This window comes from Salminus brasiliensis, chromosome 4 (assembly GCF_030463535.1).
Source record: "Salminus brasiliensis chromosome 4, fSalBra1.hap2, whole genome shotgun sequence".
In the NCBI taxonomy this organism is placed as follows: domain Eukaryota; kingdom Metazoa; phylum Chordata; class Actinopteri; order Characiformes; family Bryconidae; genus Salminus; species Salminus brasiliensis.
This window is the reverse complement of record NC_132881.1, coordinates 49,810,674-49,832,273: the sequence shown is the minus strand read 5'-3', so window position 1 is coordinate 49,832,273 and position 21,600 is coordinate 49,810,674. Positions and strand designations below refer to the sequence as shown.

General features: G+C 48.1%; 1 protein-coding gene across 1 annotated transcript in view; it reads left to right on the top strand.

The window, feature by feature from the left end:
- mxd4 (MAX dimerization protein 4) overlaps nt 1-20,864 on the top strand; it is a 24,885-nt gene extending 4,021 nt beyond the window's left edge. Inside the window, exons 3-6 of the mRNA XM_072678622.1 lie at nt 2,050-2,079; nt 12,134-12,248; nt 13,125-13,275; nt 14,605-20,864. Of these exons, the coding sequence (XP_072534723.1) occupies nt 2,050-2,079; nt 12,134-12,248; nt 13,125-13,275; nt 14,605-14,762 (454 nt within the window). The 3' untranslated portion in view covers nt 14,763-20,864. The remainder of the gene's footprint in view (nt 1-2,049; nt 2,080-12,133; nt 12,249-13,124; nt 13,276-14,604) is intronic.
- Nucleotides 20,865-21,600: the final 736 nt, after the last annotated feature.

Sequence of the window (21,600 nt, the reverse complement as noted above, 5' to 3'; positions counted from 1 at the left end):
GAACTAACTAGGTCAAACTGAACTAGAAAGGCCAAGCTGAGTCAGAAAAGGCCAAACTGGACCAAAACTAGATGGGGAAAAAAGCCAAACATGGTCAAGACTGGACCAACATAAGGCTAAACTGGATCTAAACTGGGCACACAGATTACCAGAAGTTGAGGAAACGGTCAGGAAGGCGGCAGATCCAGGCCAGTAAAAATCACAAGCATTAAGGTCATGTAGGGTCAGTCTCGCTTACCATGGCCGGCTTCAGGGTCCAGTTAGAACCTCCAGATGATGCTAAGTTGTTGTATTTGAAGGGCCTGTCTGGATCAGTGTGTTTTCATCCTGCTGACCAAACACAGGGTTCGGCCTCTGTGTGGGTCCACGCTTCAGTTCTTCAGAACTGCAGAACCTAAACAACAGGTGTCGGAGAAGCCCCTGAATAATTCAGATGAGGTGAACACGGGAACGATGAGCCTGGGGTTGAACGGGTTAACCGCTCCGAACCTGCTCCATCTGTCTGATCATATATAATTAGCCAGTGTGATGTCATGGCTAGACGGAGCCTCTCGGTTTCCTCCGGCTGCTCTCTCCCTCTGTCCCTAATTTGCACGAGTTTGAATAGGAGCTGCCTCCACCCTGCAGAGACACGGCTCTAATGCTGGGTCTCGGTCGGACCCTCCGGCCCGGCCTGGACGTGAAGATTTCCACTTGCCGTTAACACGCCTTTCATATCTGGACAGTGTCTAGGTCCACTTTGGCCGGTCAAGGGAAATTCCCTTAATGATTCTCAGACTTCCCAAAGGTCTAACCCCACCACACTCTGCCTGGTTCAGCACTCAACCTTACTGCACCTGCCAAACCTCACCAGAACCTCACCAGAACCTCACCACAAGCTCAGAACTTCATCACAAGCACTCACCCTCAGAGGCACCCAGCATCACAGCGACCACCCAAACTGTCGAAGCGCCCAACCCCACCACAAGCACCCAACCCCACCACCCAACCCCACCACGAGCACCCAACCCCACCACCCAACCTCACCACGACCACCCAACCCCACCACAAGCACCCAACCCCACCACCCAACCTCACCACGAGCACCCAACCTCACCACGAGCACCCAACCTCACCACCCAACCTCACCACGAGCACCCAACCTCACCACCCAACCTCACCACGAGCACCCAACCTCACCACCCAACCTCACCACGAGCACCCAACCTCACCACGACCACCCAACCTCACCACCCAACCTCACCACGTTCACCCAAACCTCACCATGAGTGCCCAAACCCTACCTTCAGGTCCTAATCTCACCAATTGCCCAACCTCAGACTGAGCACTGATCCTCACAGGAGCCCAACCTTGCAGCCTCCCAACCTCACCACGAGCGCCCAGCCTCAGACGTCCTGGTTTTGTAGTTGATTAGTCTCCCCAGTGTGACGGGTGTTCTGGTGCCGGCACACTGGTACAGTGCAGCACAGATGATCAGGGTGTTGAGTTCTGGTGTGTGTGTGTGTGTGTGTGTGTGTGTGTATGTGTATGTGTATGTGTGTGTGTGTGTGTGTGTGTGTGTGTGTGTGTGTGTGTATGTGTGTGTGTGTGTGTGTGTGTTTATACATTTTTCCAGAACAGCAGAACACCTGAGACTGCTCCCTCCTGTGAGAGAAGCTGAATAGACACTTTAACTAGAGCTCCACCCCCAGCTTCTGCTGTAGAATCTGCTGCTACCGCCCAGAACTCACCTTCACCCCTCACCTTCACCCCTCACCCCTCACCTTCACCCTTCACCCCTCACCTTCATCCCTCACCTTCACCCCTCACCCCTCACCTTCACCCTTCACCCCTCACCCCTCACCTTCATCCCTCACCTTCACCCCTCACCCCTCACCTTCACCCTTCACCCCTCACCCCTCACCTTCATCCCTCACCTTCACCCCTCACCCCTCACCTTCACCCTTCACCCCTCACCCCTCACCTTCACCCCTGCTCTCTGTATCTGCTCAGTATCCAGCTGTTATTCTGAAAGTGAAGATTTACACCTGTGTTTACTTTCCTTTCCAGATCATCACACAATGAGCTGGAGAAACACAGGTAGGATTACTATTTACCCCACCCACACTACCACACCCACACTACCACACCCACACCCACACTACCCCACCCACACTCACACTACCCCACCCACACTACCCCACCCACACTACCACACCCACACCCACACTACCCCACCCACACTACCACACCCACACTACCACACCCACACCCACACTACCCCACCCACACTACCACACCCACACTACCACTACCCCACCCACACTCACACTACCACACCCACACTACCAGTCCCACACTCACACTACCCCACCCACACTACCAGTCCCACACCCACACTACCACACCCACACTACCACACCCACACCCACACTACCCCACCCACACTCACACTACCCCACCCACACTACCCCACCCACACTACCACACCCACACCCACACTACCCCACCCACACTACCACACCCACACTACCACACCCACACCCACACTACCACACCCACACTACCACTACCCCACCCACACTCACACTACCACACCCACACTACCAGTCCCACACTCACACTACCCCACCCACACTACCAGTCCCACACCCACACTACCCCACCCACACTCACACTACCACACCCACATTCACACTACCACACCCACACTCACACTACTGCTTTATTACACTACCGCGCTATTACACTACCACACTACCGCACTGTTACACTACCGCGCTATTACACTACCGCGCTACTGCACTGTTACACTACCGCACTACTGCACTGTTACACTACCGCGCTATTACACTACCGCGCTATTACACTACCACACTACCGCACTACCGCGCTATTACACTACCGTGCTATTACACTACCGCACTACCGCGCTATTACACTACCGCGCTATTACACTACCGCGCTATTACACTACCGCACTGTTACACTACCGCACTGTTACACTACCGCGCTATTTCACTACCGCGCTATTACACTACCGCACTATCGCACTACCGCACTATCGCACTACCGCGCTATTACACTACCGCACTATTACACTACCGCACTACCGCGCTATTACACTACCGCGCTATTACACTACCGCACTGTCACACTACCGCGCTATTTCACTACCGCGCTATTACACTACCGCACTACCGCACTATTACACTATCGCGCTATTACACTACCGCACTATTACACTACCGCACTACCGCGCTATTACACTACCGCACTACCGCGCTATTACACTACCGCGCTATTACACTACCGCGCTATTACACTACCGCACTATTACACTACCGCGCTATTACACTATTACACTACCGCACTATTACACTACCGCGCTATTACACTACCGCACTATTACACTATTACACTACCGCACTATTACACTACCGCACTATTACACTATTACACTACCGCACTATTACACTACCGCACTATTACACTACCGCGCTATTACACTATTACACTACCGCACTATTACACTATTACATTTACATTTACGCTCTTATCCAGAGAGACATACAAGGTTATTCATATTACAGAGGTGGGCCAATGTAGTGTTAGGAGTCTTGCCCAAGGACTCTTATTGGTGTAGCGCAGCATAGTCACCCAGACTGGGAATCGAACCCTGGTCTCCCACATGGTGTTGTAACAGGTAGTGGTGCTATCTGTTGCGCCACACCAACCTATTACACTACTGCACTATTACACTACCGCACTATTACACTACCGCACTACTGCACTATTACACTACTGCACTATTACACTACCGCACTATTACACTACCGCATTATTACACTATTACACTACTGCATTATTACACTATTACACTACTGCACTATTACACTACTGCACTATTACACTAATACACTACTGCACTAATACACTACTGCACTACTGCACTATTACACTACCACACTACCGCACTATTACACTACCGCACTATTACACTACTGCACTACTGCACTATTACACTACTGCACTACTGCACTAATACACTACTGCACTATTACACTACCACACTACCGCACTATTACACTACTGCACTATTACACTACTGCACTACTGCACTAATACACTACTGCACTAATACACTACTGCACTATTACACTACTGCACTATTACACTACTGCCCTACTGCACTAATACACTACCGCACTATTACACTACCGCACTACTGCACTATTACACTACCGCACTATTACACTACCGCACTATTACACTACCGCGCTATTACACTATTACACTACTGCACTATTACACTACCACACTACCGCACTATTACACTACCGCACTACTGCACTATTACACTACCGCACTATTACACTACCGCACTACCACACTATTACACTACCGCACTAATACACTATTACACTACCGCACTAATACACTACTGCACTTTTACCACACTATACCACAATAATACAGTAATATACAATATCACAATCTCTGATGCAGTATTATATTATAATATACAGGAAGCGTAGGGGGCGCTCTATAATGCTCTATAATGCTAATATGATCAACAAGCTCATTCTGACAGACTGTAATACACTACAGGAAGCGTAGGGGGCGCTCTATAATGCTCTATAATGTTCATATGATCCACACGCTCATTCTGACAGACTGTAATACACTACAGGAAGCGTAGGGGGCGCTCTATAATGCTCTATAATGCTAATATGATCCACAAGCTCATTCTGACAGACTGTAATACACTACAGGAAGCATAGGGGGCGCTCTGTAATGCTCTATAATGTTCATATGATCCACACGCTCATTCTGACAGACTGTAATACACTACAGGAAGCGTAGGGGGCGCTCTGTAATGCTAGGTAACCAAAATGTTTACATGTGGCATTTTAAAGAACCTTTGCCTCTAAAATGGCAAATAACACTGAGGCATCCATCAGTTCTTTGAATGGTTGTGAACTGATATAGAACCATTGCCTTTACTAAAGAACCTTGAGGAACTCTTTCTTTAAGAGAATGTTCTCCTGGTTTCAGTGTTAAAATAAAGAAGCGCAGTAGTGTGTGAGTTGAGGAGGTGGGGGTGACTGGCAGGTCTGACTGATGTTTGTCAGATTGGCTGCTGTAAGGGTTCTGATATCCTGACTCAGGTGATCTCGGACCTGGTTGGAACATCTGGAGACCAGCAGGCCTGTGGTTCTGGGGCTGTAGGAGGGTTTGTGAGGCTGAGTAATGTTCTCTGGTGGTGTGAGGTGGCGTGAGTGTGTGACACTCTGTCAGTCCTGCTCAGGGTGTGTTGATCACATGACTGAGTGTGAGTAAGAGAGTGTGTGTGTGGAGGAACATGCCGAGGCAGAGCCCTCTCAGCACAGCAGCTGGTCCATCAGCCTCCACCACGGCTCCTCCAGCACCAGCGGGGGCTTTCACCCTTGAGTCTCTGAGCTGGGGTGGCGTAACGTCCTGCTGGTGTTAACAAAGGAAAACCCTTGTTTACCAACATCCTGTTTCACCTGGATTACCGTCAGTGACTGCAGAGCGGCCGCGGAGTTTCCCCATACACTCGCTCACACACCCGGGTCTAGACTGGAAAAACCTTTTCAATTGGAATAGATTAGACTGGGAATAGATTAGACTGGGAATAGATCAGATCAGACATCTTGGAAAATCAGAAAATGTATAGACTAGTTTTCCACAATATCAGTCCTGGAGACGTGGATTCCAGAATCTGAGTTTTTTAATAAACAGCTGAAAACCTGCAGTCTGATTCTAATCTGATTGTAATTCTCATTATTCCAGTTATTTTATTATTTCTGTTTGAATCCTCTTGCTGTAGTTAGTTGTACAGATGTGCTGTGATGTTTTACTGTCTTTAAGCTGCATTTTGTGTTAAAGCTGAGATGGAAAATCCAGGTCCAGGTCCAGTTCAGACGAGCGTCTGATATCGGTCATATTAAACAGTGTGAGCAGCCTGAGAGCCCGTTTACTCCCGACATTAACAGCAGGTTTGGGGATCGCATTATGATCAGACGGACCTCCTCCGCATTTAATACAAATCAGAGGAGTAATAATTACTGTGGGTCTCTCTCTCTCTCTCTCTCTCTCTCTCTCTAACCATCTATTGTTCCACAGTGTTGTAGAACCCCCGCCGTTCCTCTAACCCGCCCACAGTCTCAGCAGGACAGTTGAAACCATTGTTTACAGGAAGGTAAACAGAAGTGATCTACATGTTGGTGTGTTTTTATGCTGGAAAGTAAAATCGGATCTCGTCTGATCTCACTGGGGATGCATTTTCATGACCAGTGTAAACCGAATCCGGTCAGAGTAGATCCAGATCCACGTGTTAATGGCAGGTGTAAACAGGCTCACACTGACTCTGTGTCTGACTCTGTGTCTGACTCTGTGTCTGACTCTGTGTCTGACTCTGTGTCGTTACCCTCCACAGCATCCGCAGTCAGAAGTGCAGAGTGTACTCCGTGCAGAGTTCAGTGGGCTATATATTAGAATCTAACGACGTGATTAACGATGAATTAGTGTTTAGGGATCCAGCGGAGGGGCGGTTCTGGGCCCGTAGTAAACAGTGTTTAAGGTCAGAGTGTTTGAGAGCTGGAGGTGAGTCAGACTGCCAACTCTGCAGCTTCACCCAAAGTCCTGCCGTCAGCGTTCACTGCAGCCCCACTTCCCCTTCCCCTTCCCCGGCTCCGTCTTCATACACGCTCTGACTCTACAGTTTACGGCAAGTTCATGTTCTTCACGGACGCATTTCCATCCACACAGTCTGTGACGTTTCTATGGAAATAGGAATTATTGGTAATATTTAATCAGTGTCAGAAGACCATTGTCCCAGAAATAAATGGCTTATTGATCCAGAAAGTCATTTACAGATTCATACATAAATTCAGTGACGGATACACTACGCTACAAACTCAGAGGCTGCGTCCCAAACCGCACACTCCCACACTAAACAGTGTGTATAAACAGTGCCCACCGTTGTGTGTGTGCTGGTTAATGCAGTGAGTGAAGTGTAGTGTGCGGTTTGGGACGCAGCCACAGTGTTTAGTGTTTAGAGGGAAAGCTGTCACTAAAGTTATGCACATGCTTCTGGTTGACGGACCACAGCGACATCCACAGAATTTCTAACGTGTAAAATCTTTGTGGGAATAATCCTTCGGGTGGAAAGGTAGCAGCTGAAAAAGCTAGTAGCTCATCCTGAACATTTACAGATGTCGAACGAGTGTGAAGGCTAGCGCTAAAGGCTAAGTTGGTCATCTTGATGTACTTGGCTAGCTAGCCTAGAGCATAGTATATCTATATTACACACACCCTTAAAGAGGGGGTCTTTTAGCACTTCTAATTCCTGTTAGGCGTCATGTATCCAGAGGCGTGTCGTTCTGAGGATGCATCCTGTACTGACCGGTCACACCTTTATTACACACTGGAAAACTACTTAATACTACTGATTGTTACACAATGGAGACGCACTCACTGTTTTTATAGACTTTCTGAGTCGCAGTGAACTCACTCGACCAATCACGGTTATCTGGCTCGGGAATGGCAACTAGATCGGCCTTTCCTCTCTGCTGTTCGTGACTTTGGCTGATCTATAGCTTTTGGCTTCAGGAAGTCACTGACTTCACTGAGCTGACCTGCTGCTGGATCCACATGAGCTACAGATCAGGTAAGGTCAGGGAGAGCAGAGAGGACTTCACTATGTAGCAGTCACCCTGCTAATGCTAACGGCTGACTTACAGATGGCAAGATTAGCTGAACCTTTAGGTTCTTAGCTAGTTAGCTAGTCGAAAAGCATCTGTCCTACAGAGCGAGGAGATATTAGCTAATACCTGATCAAAAAACAGTTACTGTAATTAGCTAGCTTACACTCCGCACATCAGGGTTCTCTGTAGTATTCCCACACCATTTAATGGTTCTTTGAGTTCACGGTAGAACCCTCGGGTTCAGGTGATATTAACTGCTACACAAATCAGCTAGCTCACATGTAAAGCAGCATGCTAACAAACTAGCAGATTTCTTCCAGGTTAGCTAAAGAGAGCAGTGAGTGTACGCTGGAGGGGGGCTGGAAGGATGATGGCTGTTTGTTGTCTGGTTGGTACTGGTTGGTACTGGTTGGTCCGGTCTGTGGCCATGCTATGGTAGTAATGCTACCTCAATGCTAATGGAATGCTAGTCAACTGTTTCTATACTGGCAGGGGGGGCGATGAACCCAGCTGGCCCCAGTTAGACCAATTCTCTGACCAGTGCTCCCATCATGTCATACCGACCAGCTGTGTAAATCTTAGTGTCACACACTCTCTCACACACACACACACACACACACACGTAGCCATGCCTAATTTAGCCGTGACTCAGCCTGTGTGTTTAATCACGTGTTGTGGAGTGATTCATTTGCCAAAAGCCCTGCTGGAGTGTGTGTGAGTGTGTGAGTGTGTGAGGGGGATCTCTTCCTTGGCTGGTGTTTACCTCCGCAGCACTGCGTGTTTATAAAGCTCCAAGGTTAGCATAGAGGTTCTGTTTATACAGTAGTGGAACCGACAGTAAAAATAAATATAAAATAAGAGAGCTTTTATGTTTTTATGTGTACAAATAGTGGAGCAATCTGTACAAATATATAATAATAATAATAATAATAATAATAATAAACTACATTTATATGTGTAGTCATATTTATAGAACTATATTGTACTAAACTATGATAAAATAGAACAATTATACTATAAATATCATTATAATATATTTACCTCTTTCTGAAATCAATGGGTTAGAAATTGAATGTGTTTAACAGTAAAGGTTCCAGTGTGGTTCTGGATGAAACATCTGAATGAATCTTAATCTGAACATGAGCTCAACTTTTAAAAATGACAAACACATCCTGTATAAAACATCTCTTATTAAAAGTGTAGTTTTTATCAGAGCCTGAAGAGCTGCTGCTGCAGCTGTAGAACCTGTTGTAGAACCTGTTGTAGAACCTGTTGTAGAACCTGTTGTAGAACCTGCTGGGTCGGAGTGTGACTCATGTGATTCTACATTTAAGACTAAATCTAATCGATACGTTGGCTATAAAAGGCCACGCCCCCTGCACTGCTGTAGCCAGAAACTGTGACTCAGATCTTTTGGGGAACAGCAGACGTGCCATCCAACACACACACACACACACACACACACTGTGCACTGGAGTGGAGAGTCCCTCAGGCTGTTGGAGGTGCTCTGTTTCTGAAGGTGTAGCTGATTCTGACTGGAGCTGGGGTTTAGACTCGGCAGTAGTTCAGTACTAGTCTTAGTACACTATTCAGTTCTGCTGGAAACTAAAGGGTTAACAGAAAACTGTCCAATCAGGATGGTTCTCTCAGTGGTATCTGGGCGGATTCGGCTAAACCAGCTCTTCCATTGGTCGGGACTCCACCGGTAGATCCGAAGGCCGTCAGATTAACCAGCAATGAGCAATCAGCCGAGTAGTCAGCAGGCTCTCCATGGCGCCCCTGTAGAAGGTGCAGGGATGGTGGAGGAAGTGCGGCGCTGTTCGGCTCTCTTGGCGAGGGCCCTAGCGTAGGTTGTCCGGGTCAGGTTCTCTGTGAGGTGCACGCCAAAGAACCCGGTGCTCTTGCCTCTGTGCGGAGTGGTGTTCAGGTGTTCAGGATGATGGTGATGGAGGTCTGCACTCTCTGGCCTCTCGGTTTGGAAGTCCAGGATCCAGTTACAGAGTGAGGTGTGGAGACCTTCAGCTGCTGAGGGTTGATGGATGCTGAGCTGAGGTCAGTGAAGAGCATTCTGGGATAGGTGGTGTAAGCTATCAGTCTCCAGGGAAACACATGAGCTTTGCTGGACTCTACAGACGGTCCTGTGGTTCTGTAAAGCAGCAGGTCAGTGAGACTCAGCTGGTCGGGTCTGTACTTTAATCACTGCGTAGAAAAAGCTGATCAAACCGATAATCAGACGTATTCACACACCCGTGATCCGATCGCTGGGTTTGTGCTGAACTCCGCCTGCAGCTCAGCTCCACACCTGCTTTCACTTAGCCCCCTTTCACATGACTGATGGAGCTTAGCGTTCAGCCCGTTCTGCACACTGGAGAACCCGACCCGAGCTGATCTGCAGCTGCAGCCCCGGCTGCTGTAGTACTCGATACTTCTACAGGGTGGTATTATTTTGTACTCAGACGTACCTCGATTTTGTTTAGTATTTGTACTCTGACTTGTTGTCATAGGCAGTCAGCCAAGACCGGCTCGGTTCCACTGTTGTCAGAGAACCTTTATGATACTACACAGAACCCTTGATAAGAGTACAGTCTGAACATTAGCCTCGTAGCTCCAGGGCTGATCGGTGTAGCTCCAGGGCTCGTGGGCTGTTAGGAGGGAGATGTTTAAAGTGTATGGTTTGTAATGGAGCTCCGGGTCTCAGGCCCGTCAGCATGTGCTCCACGGCCCCCCCACCCCAGCTGAAGGAACCTCCTCTGTGGGGTCCCGGGATGACCTCTGACCTCACTGGAACGAGCTGGCACAGAGTCAGAAAACAGAAAACCATGACGGACAGCTCGTGTGTGTGTGTGTGTGTGTGTGTGTGTGTGTGTGTGTGTGTGTGTGTGTGTGTGTGTGTGTGAGAGAATACAGGAACTCCCGTTTTGACCCATAAGCTCTTTTCCTGTTGTGCTGTTTATCTGCATCGCTGCAGTCAGTAGAGCGGTACAGCCCGGCTTCAGGAACCATTCAGCCCTGCAGTGGAAAAGAGGCCAAACGTGTAAAGCGTGTAAACTGGGACTACACCCACCTGCTCCACCTGAACAGGGTAACGGAACCTTTATCAGAGGTTCTAGCTGCGGTAGAGTTCAGCTGAGAGCAGATCCTCACTGCTTTTACTGCAGACGGTACTGAGCCCAGCACTGCAGCGCTGTCACGTGACCCAGCCGGAAAGACTGCTTTATTGTGTGTGTGTGTGTGTGTGTGTGTGTGTGTGTGTGTGTGTGTGTGTGTGTCCCGTGCGTCCCGTGACAGAGCACGAGCTCCAGGAAATAAACAAAAGTCCCAAAAGAAAAACAGAATATAAACAAAAGTATAAACAAACAAACAAGTAAAAAATAAATAAACACAAATCAAAATTTTAAAAGAATGTCTGTCTGTCTGTCTGTCTGTGTGTCTGTGTGTCTGTCTGTCTGTCTGTCCAAAAGTATCCAGACAGTCGTTTTAATGAGTTCAGCTACTTTGACACACAGCTGTAAAATCTCCACACACAAGCTCTGACCAGTACAACAGGACGCTCTGGAGCAACCGCGATATCATGACCCCAGGGTCTCTGTGACCGGTGCCAGCCTAGAGGGGTCCGACGCTCTCCAGAACTGGGCCGTGGGGTTCTCTGGAGTGAAAAAGCTCCATCCAGTAATGTCCAGCTTCCACACATGGTGGAGGTAGTTTCACACACTGTTACTGTAGCCAACACTCCTCTAATCCACCCCGTATGGTCCATCCCATAATGCCTACCCCGTATTGCCGGGGCAGCTCTGAATGGAATGTGCTGTAAAACATAAAAAGCGTCCACTACAGGAAACTCCGCCCCCAAATTCCCCCACCATTCATGCTCGGCTGGGCAGCGGACAGGTTGGCCCCTGTGTGTGTGTGTGTGTGTGTGTGTGTGTGTGTGTGTGTGTGTGTGTGTAAGGTGCAGGTGGCCAGTCCTTACTACATAAACACACACTGAAAGGCCGAGTGTGTGTCAGGGTTTGGGGTGTGTCTGGGTATTTTCGGGGTTGTGTGTGTGTGTGTGTGTGTGTGTGTGTGTGTGTGTGTGTGTGCGCAGCTGAACACACTCCTCTCAATAAGCCCTTTATGCAGCAGGCCAACATCAAAGCCCCCACCATCCCACCACTTCAACACACACTTCCTCTGGCCCCCCTCCAGCTGTTTCATGTGGCTTCAGTCCGGCAGGTAGGAGACCACCAGACACTCACCTGCACTTGGACCTTTAAAGTGACAGTCGGACTAAATTTACAGATTTAAGCGTGTGGATCATATGAACATTATAGAGCATTACAGAGCGCCCCCTACTTTTCCTGTAGTGTATTACAGTTACTTGTCTCTCAACAAAATTAAACATTAGTTTTCTTCACTTTAATGTCTGTGTGTTTCTGTAGACGTGCTAAGTTGCGGCTATATCTGGAGCAGTTGAAGCAGTTGGTGCCTTTGGGTCCAGACAGCACCAGACACACCACACTGAGCCTCCTCAAACGTGCCAGGATGCACATAAAGGTACATTCAGCCTACAGCAGTGTAGCCCCACCCATTCAGCCTACAGCAGTGTAGCCCCACCCATTCAGCCTACAGCAGTGTAGCCCCACCCATTCAGCTGACAGCAGTGTAGCCCCACCCATTCAGCCTACAGCAGTTTAACCCCACCCATTCAGCCTACAGCAGTGTAGCCCCACCCATTCAGCCTACAGCAGTTTTAACCCCTCCCATTCAGCCGACAGCAGTGTAGCTCCACCCATTCAGCCTGGTTATATTAGTGTACTCACTAGCAGGGCTTATGAGGTTGGGAACTGGTGTGTGTGATGATTCCCAGCGCTGGTGAAGGCAGTGTGTGTGGTGTTGGAAAGCCCACGCCTGACGCTGTTAACCCTTTCATTTCCTGTTTTTGCTGCAATGAAATGTCACACAGCTCGAGAGTGCAGCGCTGCACATCTCCACCACAGAGCTTCAGACCCAAATCTGTGGTCTGACTGCCCTGTTTACTTCTGTATGTTTACAGACTGTACTTATACCACATACACACAGACACACACACACACACACACACACACACATGCATATTGTTATCATTATCATTTAGGTACTTACAGATGTTTACAATATGGGATGTTATTATATAAGCTAAGACTTGATTATCCCAAAGGAAATCTCATAGACCCGTACATATGTATGTAAAATATGTAATATCTTACATATAATATAATATATGGGTTTATATGGGATATTATTATTATTATTATTATTTAATAATAGATTTTATCTTCTCATGTAAAGCTGCTGTTTTGGAGAATTTGCCTGATATGTAAAGCATGTTTTTTTACATGCCTTGTGTGTGTGTGTGTGTGTGTGTGTGTGTGTGTGTGTGTGTGTGTGTAGAAGCTGGAGGAGCAGGACAGGAAGGCTCTGAATGTGAAGGAGCAGCTGCAGAGAGAGCATCGCTACCTCAAACGCCGTCTGGAGCAACTTGGCGTGGAGAGAATCCGCACAGACAGCATGGGCTCTACCATCTCTACTGACTCAGAACAGGGTACAACCCCCCCCCCCAACACACACACACACACACCTCTTCAGACAGCACTTGATCTCAATGATGTAGTAGATCATAATAGAGGTAACAAGAGTCTAATGAACACATTCAGCTGATTTAAGCTGCACCCATTGCTGACACAGATGTGCAAATGCACACACACAGCTTGTCTAGTCCCTGTAGAGAAGAAGTACTGCCAATAGAATAGGACTCTCTGGAGCAGATCAACATCATGACCCTATTGGCACCATGCTGCCTAATAATGCCAGACGTGGGCTAGAGGGGTATAAAGCCCCCCAGCATTAAGGAGCTGTGGAGCAGTGGAGGAGCTGTGTTCTCTGGAATAATGGTGGTGGAGCTCCATCCAGTACTTTTGGGATGGGATGGGGATGATGAGGTGGGGATGATGAGGTGGGGTGGTGATCATCATCCAACATCCTGACCTCACTAATGCTCTTGTTGCTGAATGCAATCAGATCCTCACAGCACCTAATCTACTAAAGCAGAGCAGGTCACGCTTCCATTTTCAGCTATTAGCTTTAAAAATGGAAGGTTGGGGGGGTCTTAATGTTGTGGGTCAGAACCCTCCCTGTGTACTGGTCGGTCTGGACCTCTCTGTGTTTCAGCACCACTGAATGGTGAGTTGTAAACATCCTCCACTGTTTACTGTTACAGGGTTAGCTAAGCACAAAGAGCCTCTGTTAGCCTGCAGCTAATGTCCACCCTAATCCACCAATACGCAGCGGCCTTCACGGTCCACAAACTAACAACCAGCACGTGTGTAGACACACGCGCGCACCCACACACACACACCCACACACACACACACATACTGCTGTGTGAGGTATTAGCTGATGTTTATATCCACTCCAGAATGCTCCTCAGGGGTTAGCGCTGCACTGACTGCACCATTAAAGCGATATTTCAGCATCAGACTCTTTCTCTCACCCCAGACACAGCCCCTCAGACACAGCCCCTCAGACACAGCCCCTCAGACACAGCCCCTCCAAGGCTACTGTAGCTAATGACAGCTTACAGCCAAAACATTATAACCACCTGTCTAATAGGTAGGTAGAACAGCTCTTCAGGCCTGATTCTAACCTCACAGCTCCGCCTGAACCACTGCAGTCATCAGAGTCACTGGCCTGAGCCGCGCGACTGGCTGATTAGATAACTGCATGCATGAGCAGGTGACTTCATGAAGTGCCGGGTGAGTGTGTGTTGAATCTGATGGCACTCGGCCACAGTTGGAGGTTTACCGTGTTTGCGGTGCGCAGACAGACTGATAACCGCACCTCCTGACCCTACTGTGCGTGTGTGTTTCCTCAGAGGTGGACGTGGACATCGAGGGGATGGAGTTTACGCCGGGCGAGGGCGACAGCGTGGACAGCGTGAGCGATGTCGAGGACCACTACAGCCTGCAGGGCAGCTCCAGCGACAGCAGCCATTACTCACACTCTCACAGACTGCACTCGCACATCTGCTAGAGCCTGCCCGCGCCACGCCCACGCCGCAAGAGCCGTCCGCCCAGCGCCACGCCTCCACACCTGCCTCCTGCGGCAGGAAGCAGCTGGCTGGACTTCCTGTCCCACTTCCCGTCTCCCCACCACTCTCACACTTCCAGACTCTCGATGAAGCCCCCCGATCGCTGCCTCAGACCCCCGAGCAGCAATCTGCGGTTTCTGTGGTGCGACCGTTCAGCTCCGACCTGTCAGCCAGCGTCCTGACTGTGTGTGTGAGATACACTCTGTCCTGTAGAGCGGGCTGCACCTTTACCTCGCTCACATGCTGATCACTGCAGTATGCCTTTGTACACAACACTGTCCAAAAGTATGTGGACACTCCAGTGAAAATATTCATCAGGCCATTGCTGCAGTAGCAGCCCCTACTCTTCTGGGAGGGATTTACACTAGATGTAGGAACATTTGCTGTGAGGAGGATTTGATTGTATTCGGTCTCACAAGGCATCAGTGAGGTCAGGTACTAGTGTTGGATGATTAGTTCTGCCAATCCAACTCATCCCAAAGGTACTGGTTGGTGGCAAATGCAGTGCTGCCACAGGGCAGGGGGGCTTTATACCCCTCAAGCCCACTCTTGGCGGCGGGCAGGGTGTCCCGTCTTAGGGTGTCCCTGTTCTTTTGGTCAGTGCTTTTCTTTGCTGTGTTTCAGCAGTGGGAGCATTTTAAAGCAGCTGAGCTGACCAGTCTGCATACTTTTGGACATGCAGTGTGGATGATGAGCGGAGTAGCATTCAGCACCCTACTACGCATTGCACTCTAAAGATAAATCCATGAGAAGCAGCATGTGGCGCGTGAAGCAGCCCAACCGAACATCAGATCACTGCCAAAGCTGGTGGGCTAGCCGAGGTGGACCCACCTGCTGAGCTGGTCCATTCTGCACCCTAGGTGCTCTTCCTATTGGTGGAAAACAGCACTACATAGAACTGAGAGACGGAATGATTTGAGAAGCATGTTTTAATCAGTATGAAGAAAGAGGCTCTCAGACCTTCTACACCCGTGGCAACCCCAGGGTTACTGCCCTGAAAGGGAGACCTTTAGAAAAGCACATCTCGGCACCTGCACTCTTATAAATAAGGAGCTTCATCTGGCTCTTCACTCTCCTCTCTATTACAGACATGCATCGCTCACAGAACTGTTTCCAGCACCTTTATTTTAAGACATTGATCTCAGAGAGGAGCTATAGGAAACACAGCATATCTCAATACTGCATTAATGAAATATCTCCTAAACCTCAGAGATGAGCATCAGCATGTTTCTGTAATTAGTTCTGAATGAGAGGAGCATGGAAATAGAACTGAGCTCAGTCTGGCCTGAGATGATTAATATTAATATAGTGATCAATATATATGTCACAGTAAAACAACCAAATTAAAAAGGTAGTCCAGCTGAGTAGATGGTGTAGGTGCTAGATGGGAACTGGGAATACTTAATGATGGTGAAACCAGGGCCTGGAAGGAAAGCTCTTGGGCAGTTGGGACAAAATCCCACTTTCTGGGCCTGGATTTGCCACATAAATGTATAAAACATACACTAATAATACTATAATAATAACAATGGTAATGGCTGTTTATATATAGCACCTTTACCCAGCATCCCTTATATATAACGTAGGTGCCTAAAACACTACAGTACTGTGTATCTGTCCTTAAATAAGAAGGAGCAGCTGATCAGTGAGGGAATCTTATGGGTGCTGAATGAGGAGGTCTCCACCTTTGCTCTGTGAAACAAGACTTTTACATTTAACAAGGGGTTCAAATCTGCAGAAACGGGCGTCAGGGTGGACCAGCTTGGCAGGAGGATCTCTAAATCAGTCCATCGGTGCTAAACGCTGCGGCCGCCGTCAGTGCTACATTAGCATTAGGCTAGCCGCTAGCGGTTCAGAAGAACAGAGCTCGGTGGGATCATCTCCTCAGGATTGAACCTTTTTTCTCTTTCAGTAGCAAAGTGATGTAGCAATAAACACGGAAAGCTGCTGCTTTCGTGATCGTTTATATGATCCTGAGGGGTTTGAAGCACCGGAGAGCGCGGCGGCTCACTAAGCTAGCCTCTCCGCTCTGCAACACACACCAGCACTCACACACACTCCAGCTGTCTCAGGCTGACGGGTCGAAGCTGGACGTGTCAGAAATGGAAGGAAACGGCGAGCTCTAACGATCAGCTTTATTGTTTTTAGCGTTAAAGAGTTAGCTAACAGCTTACACCGCTAACTGCCAAGTGCTAACCGCTAACTGCTAATTCTCACCTGGATTAGCTAATCAAAACTTCCTCTCTTTTATAATAATAATAATAATAACAGTTAGAATAATAACACATCTGGAGCTCCAGAGCATTGCGGATCGGACCCGTGCCGGCGCCGCTCGGATGTGTCGCGGCGTGGAGACGCAGTATTCACCGCTCTCTTTTCTCTGTTTCTCGCTTTTACTCCTCTCTGCTGCTCAGCATCACTTTAAATACAAACAAACAAAAAATACATAAACAAAACCTGATCGGCCAATCACGGCAGGTCCGATTAAAAAAAGCCTATAAACAAAAACTGTAAAAAAAAAAAAAAAAAAGCTAGCGGTCACTGAGAGTGATTGATTTTAGCGATTGTAGTCTATATTTCTTGTATTAAAATTTTGTATTATATTTTCCTAAATGTTCCTAAAGATAAAAGACAAAAAAGAAGAGTATATCTATATCTATATCTATATGAGATGGACGGGGCAGTAGGCCAGGCGTGTCTCTGGGATTTGGAGATGTAGACGGTCATTCTGTGCCTTGGTCAGCCTCTGTTTCTGTTATTATGTCCTCCTTCCTCTCCATCCCCCATCAGCTCTACACGCTCAGGTCTACTTCAGGCACTCCCTACAGCCATCCTCTCGTCCTCAGTGAGGGACAGTGACGTGAGAGACCCCCCCCCCAATCCCCAAGTCTCAAATATAGTCAAGTGTCTTCGGTTTTAGCACTGAAGCTATGAAGCTAATGGAAGCTCATCACCCACCAATTAGAACTGGAGCTATGATGCTAATGCAGCTAATAATGAATAAGCTTATACCTCACCAATTAGCATGGTGCTAACTGCATGCTAGAGTCTCACCCTCACCTCAGATTATGTTCAGGTAGCTGAACACCTCCACACGCTTTTAGGGGAATGCATAAAGATTAAAGCATGCCGTTAGCACCATGCTAATTGGTGGGGCATACACTTTTCTTATGTAGCTATATTAGGCATGTAGCTCCAGAGCTAATTGGTGGGGTATTGGCTTCCATTACTTAGCTACATTAGGCATGTAGCTCGAGTGCTAATTGGTGGGGTGTAAACGGCTCGTAGCTTGTTTGTTTTGGTGCTGAACTGTCGCTTTAAGCTGCTCTCAGTTTCAGCTCTGCTTCAGTCCAGCTTTGCTTTTTTCCTCCTACTCCTGAACTGGGAGCGCTGGGAGCGCTGGGAGAAGAGCGATAATCAATCATTAACCAACGGCAGCTGGAGCTCTTTCCCTCCGCACTCTCCCATCACACCTCCTGCTAGTGTTCGCGCCTGCCCAGGGGCATTGTGGGTAATTGCCTTCTCTGCTTGGGGAAGGACATTTGTACACGGCTGTATTATCAGCTCCTCTTACGCCACCCCGAACCCCATCCACACCCCAAACCACGCCCCCAACCACCCCCTCAACCACACCCCGACCCCCAACAGTAACATCCTGCTCAGCAAGTGTAAAGGCCTGAGTTCACCGACCAAACACCAACAAACATCAAAGACCAATTCTGAACAAACGAAAAACACAAAGACCAGCAAACAAACACCAAAGAGACCAACACCAATAACCACAAACACCAGCAACATCAACAGACATCAAACAGCTGAGTATCAGTGTTGGATCGCTGGGGGAATCTAGAACGTTCTCCCTGCGTTCTCTGTGGTTCTCTCTGAACTGTACCGTCAGGCTGTTGGTGTTTGGTGTGGAGTGTTTGGTGGGTGGGCTCTGTCGTAAAAAAAAGGCCTGCAGGGGGCGACACACAGCAATACAGCCACCTGCTTCTGCTGTCCTCTTTGTGTGGTTAAGTGTGAATAGCGGTTCTGCGGGGCAGCTCTAGAACCAACTCTGCCGTTCCTGCTTTATCTCCTCCCACAAACCAGCAGCAGTGTCAGTTTCTGAAGACGCTTTTATTCTGTTGAATGAAGAGTTTACAGTCGGACTGTAAAGAACACCAGAGCCAGAACTCTGCACGGACCCTCCCTCAACCAGGGTCAGTCTGAGGTCAGGTGGAATTTATGGGCCAGAGATGAGATTCTGCTTTCAGCACCATCAGAGTGTGTGTGTGTGTGTGTGTGTGTGTGTTTTGATGAGGCGTCACAATGTAAAACGAGCAAACCCACTACGAGAGCATCATTAAAACGCTTTGGCGATACTCGACTGTAAAATGCACAGCGGTAACCATGGCAACCGTGAAACAGCCCGCTGGCGTGATTTCAGTTTGTCGCAGGGAAAAAAATAACGCACCAAAACTAAGAGCAATAAACCTAAAACTTAAAAAGCATCTTAACGTCCAACCGCAGTAACCATAGCAACAGTGAGGTATAACCCAGCTGCATGTAATAATGATTATTGCTGCCAGCGGGGGGCGCCAGGTTTAAAAACTGGAACCACTCTCACCATGGGAACATTTTAGTGGGCGGAGCCTGGAGAGGGGATTTTAGTTTTAACACAAAGACCAAACAAACAGATTTAGAGTTGAATCTGGCGCCCCCTGCTGTCCACGATAATCAGCACCAACTGATGCAGCCTATATTTATCTCATGTTTTTGCCTCAATTACACTGTTGCTATGGTTACTGCTTCCTCTTGAAAGTGCTGTAGATGCTTTGAGGTTTTAAGAAAAAGCTTTTAAACACTGAATTGTGTTTGTGGGCGGAGCTTACGGTGCTGAATTTATCATCAGAGAAGCTTGGGCAGAAGTTAGCCAACTAGCTAGCTGGCTACCAGAGTTGGCAAGCTAGCTAACGTGTTGATGTGATATCTCATGTTAATGTTGGGTAAAAACCTGTGCTATTTCAGAATCAGAGCTGTAGTTTAGTCCCACCCTTTCAGTCTACAGCAGTTTAGCCCCACCCTTTCAGTCTACAGCAGTTTAGCTCCACCCATTCAACCTACAGCAGTTTAGCCCCACCCATTCAGCCTACAGCAGTTCAGCCCCACCTATTCAGCCTACAGCAGTTCAGCCCCACCCATTCAGCCTACAGCAGTTTAGCCCCGCCCATTCAGCCTACAGCAGTTCAGCCCCACCTATTCAGCCTACAGCAGTTCAGCCCCACCCATTCAGCCTACAGCAGTTTAGCCCCGCCCATTCAGCCTACAGCAGTTCAGCCCCACCCATTCAGCCTCCAGTCAACACCAGAAGTTCTAAGACAAAACTGCCCAGATGGTGGCGCTCTTGTTTCAGCACGGAGAGCTATTCAAATGTGGTGCAGTGCAGCCAATCAGAACAGAGAGCTCATTTGCATGTCTTGCTGTATGTAGTGAGGCGATGTGTCAAGATAAAGGTCAAAGGTCAGCTGCTCAGCATTGTCCGGCCTTGCTCCGCAGCTGCCCATTGACTCCGGTTATCAGCGCGTGTTGAGTCGAGGAGTTCTTCGTTAATTACGGAGAACAGAGAGTCGAAATTACCTAAATTACGACCTGTGGTAATGAGCGTACGCCACGAGAACAACAAATAGGGATTTGATTGAATGATTTTGAAGAATCCCTTTAATCTCAGTGTAGATCTGCGCCTGCAGAAAGTGAAGATCCAGCCCAGGACTTAGTTCCAACTGCCCGGCGGATAAGCTGCCAGCTCAGTTCCAAACCCAGTAAACCCGTCTTCCTGTGTGTGTGTGTGTGTGTGTGTGTGTGTGTGTGTGTGCTACCCATAGCTGAAGTGGGAGTGTTCTGTGCCAGACCCGTGAAAACGTCTCCTGGTAGAAGATGTAATATGCATTCAGATGTGCTACAAGTTCCTTTTTGTTTGTTTGTTTGTTTGTTTGTTTGTTTGTGTATACATGCGTACCTGGTGCTGGCTGTTTTGAGGCCCTCACTGAAAGGTATTGTGTATTCTCTCATTGTAAAATAAATAATTACAAATCTTTTATACACTCAGTGTCCAGATTCCTACTGTTTAAGCCCTGTTTCATTACAGCTGGACTCAGCGCGAGGCTGCAGAGCTGTGCTCTGATTGGTCAGTGAGGAAGCTGTGCAGAGATACAGTACAGCCAGTTCACAAATCACACATCCCACCTTAGAAGGCCGGGGTCAGAGCACAGGGTCAGACGATCATTCATTATTTGAAGGATTTTGATTAAGTTAAGTAATAAACTCACTTTTCAATTGACTAAATCTTCATATTTCTAGTTAAGGGAATAAAAGGGTGAAAAGATGAACTAAATAAAAGTCCCGGGCGTGTTCTAGAGGTAAAGGTGAGGTGAGAGAGTCGGATGCAGAGTTTAAAGGTTTAAAGCTGGAAGCAGCAATTTCAGCATCAGGAGTGGCGCCCCCTGCTGGCAGTAAGAGCACCGAACACTTCATTACACAGGGTCAGGTTTTCAGATCAGCCCTAAGCCTGGATATAATGAAAATCCACAGTTCACACTGCAGTCTAGTCCAGGACTAGGCTCATGCTGCAGTCACATGCTAACAGAATGATGGTAGATACTAGTTCCTGACGTGGAAGTGGCACACGAAAGATATTTGGAGTTCCTGAGTCGAGCAATCTGCAACTTCTCAGCATGGTGGAGGAACTGACCTTTAGATATTTACTGATCATCACTGAGACGGTTTCATCTGGATGAAGCG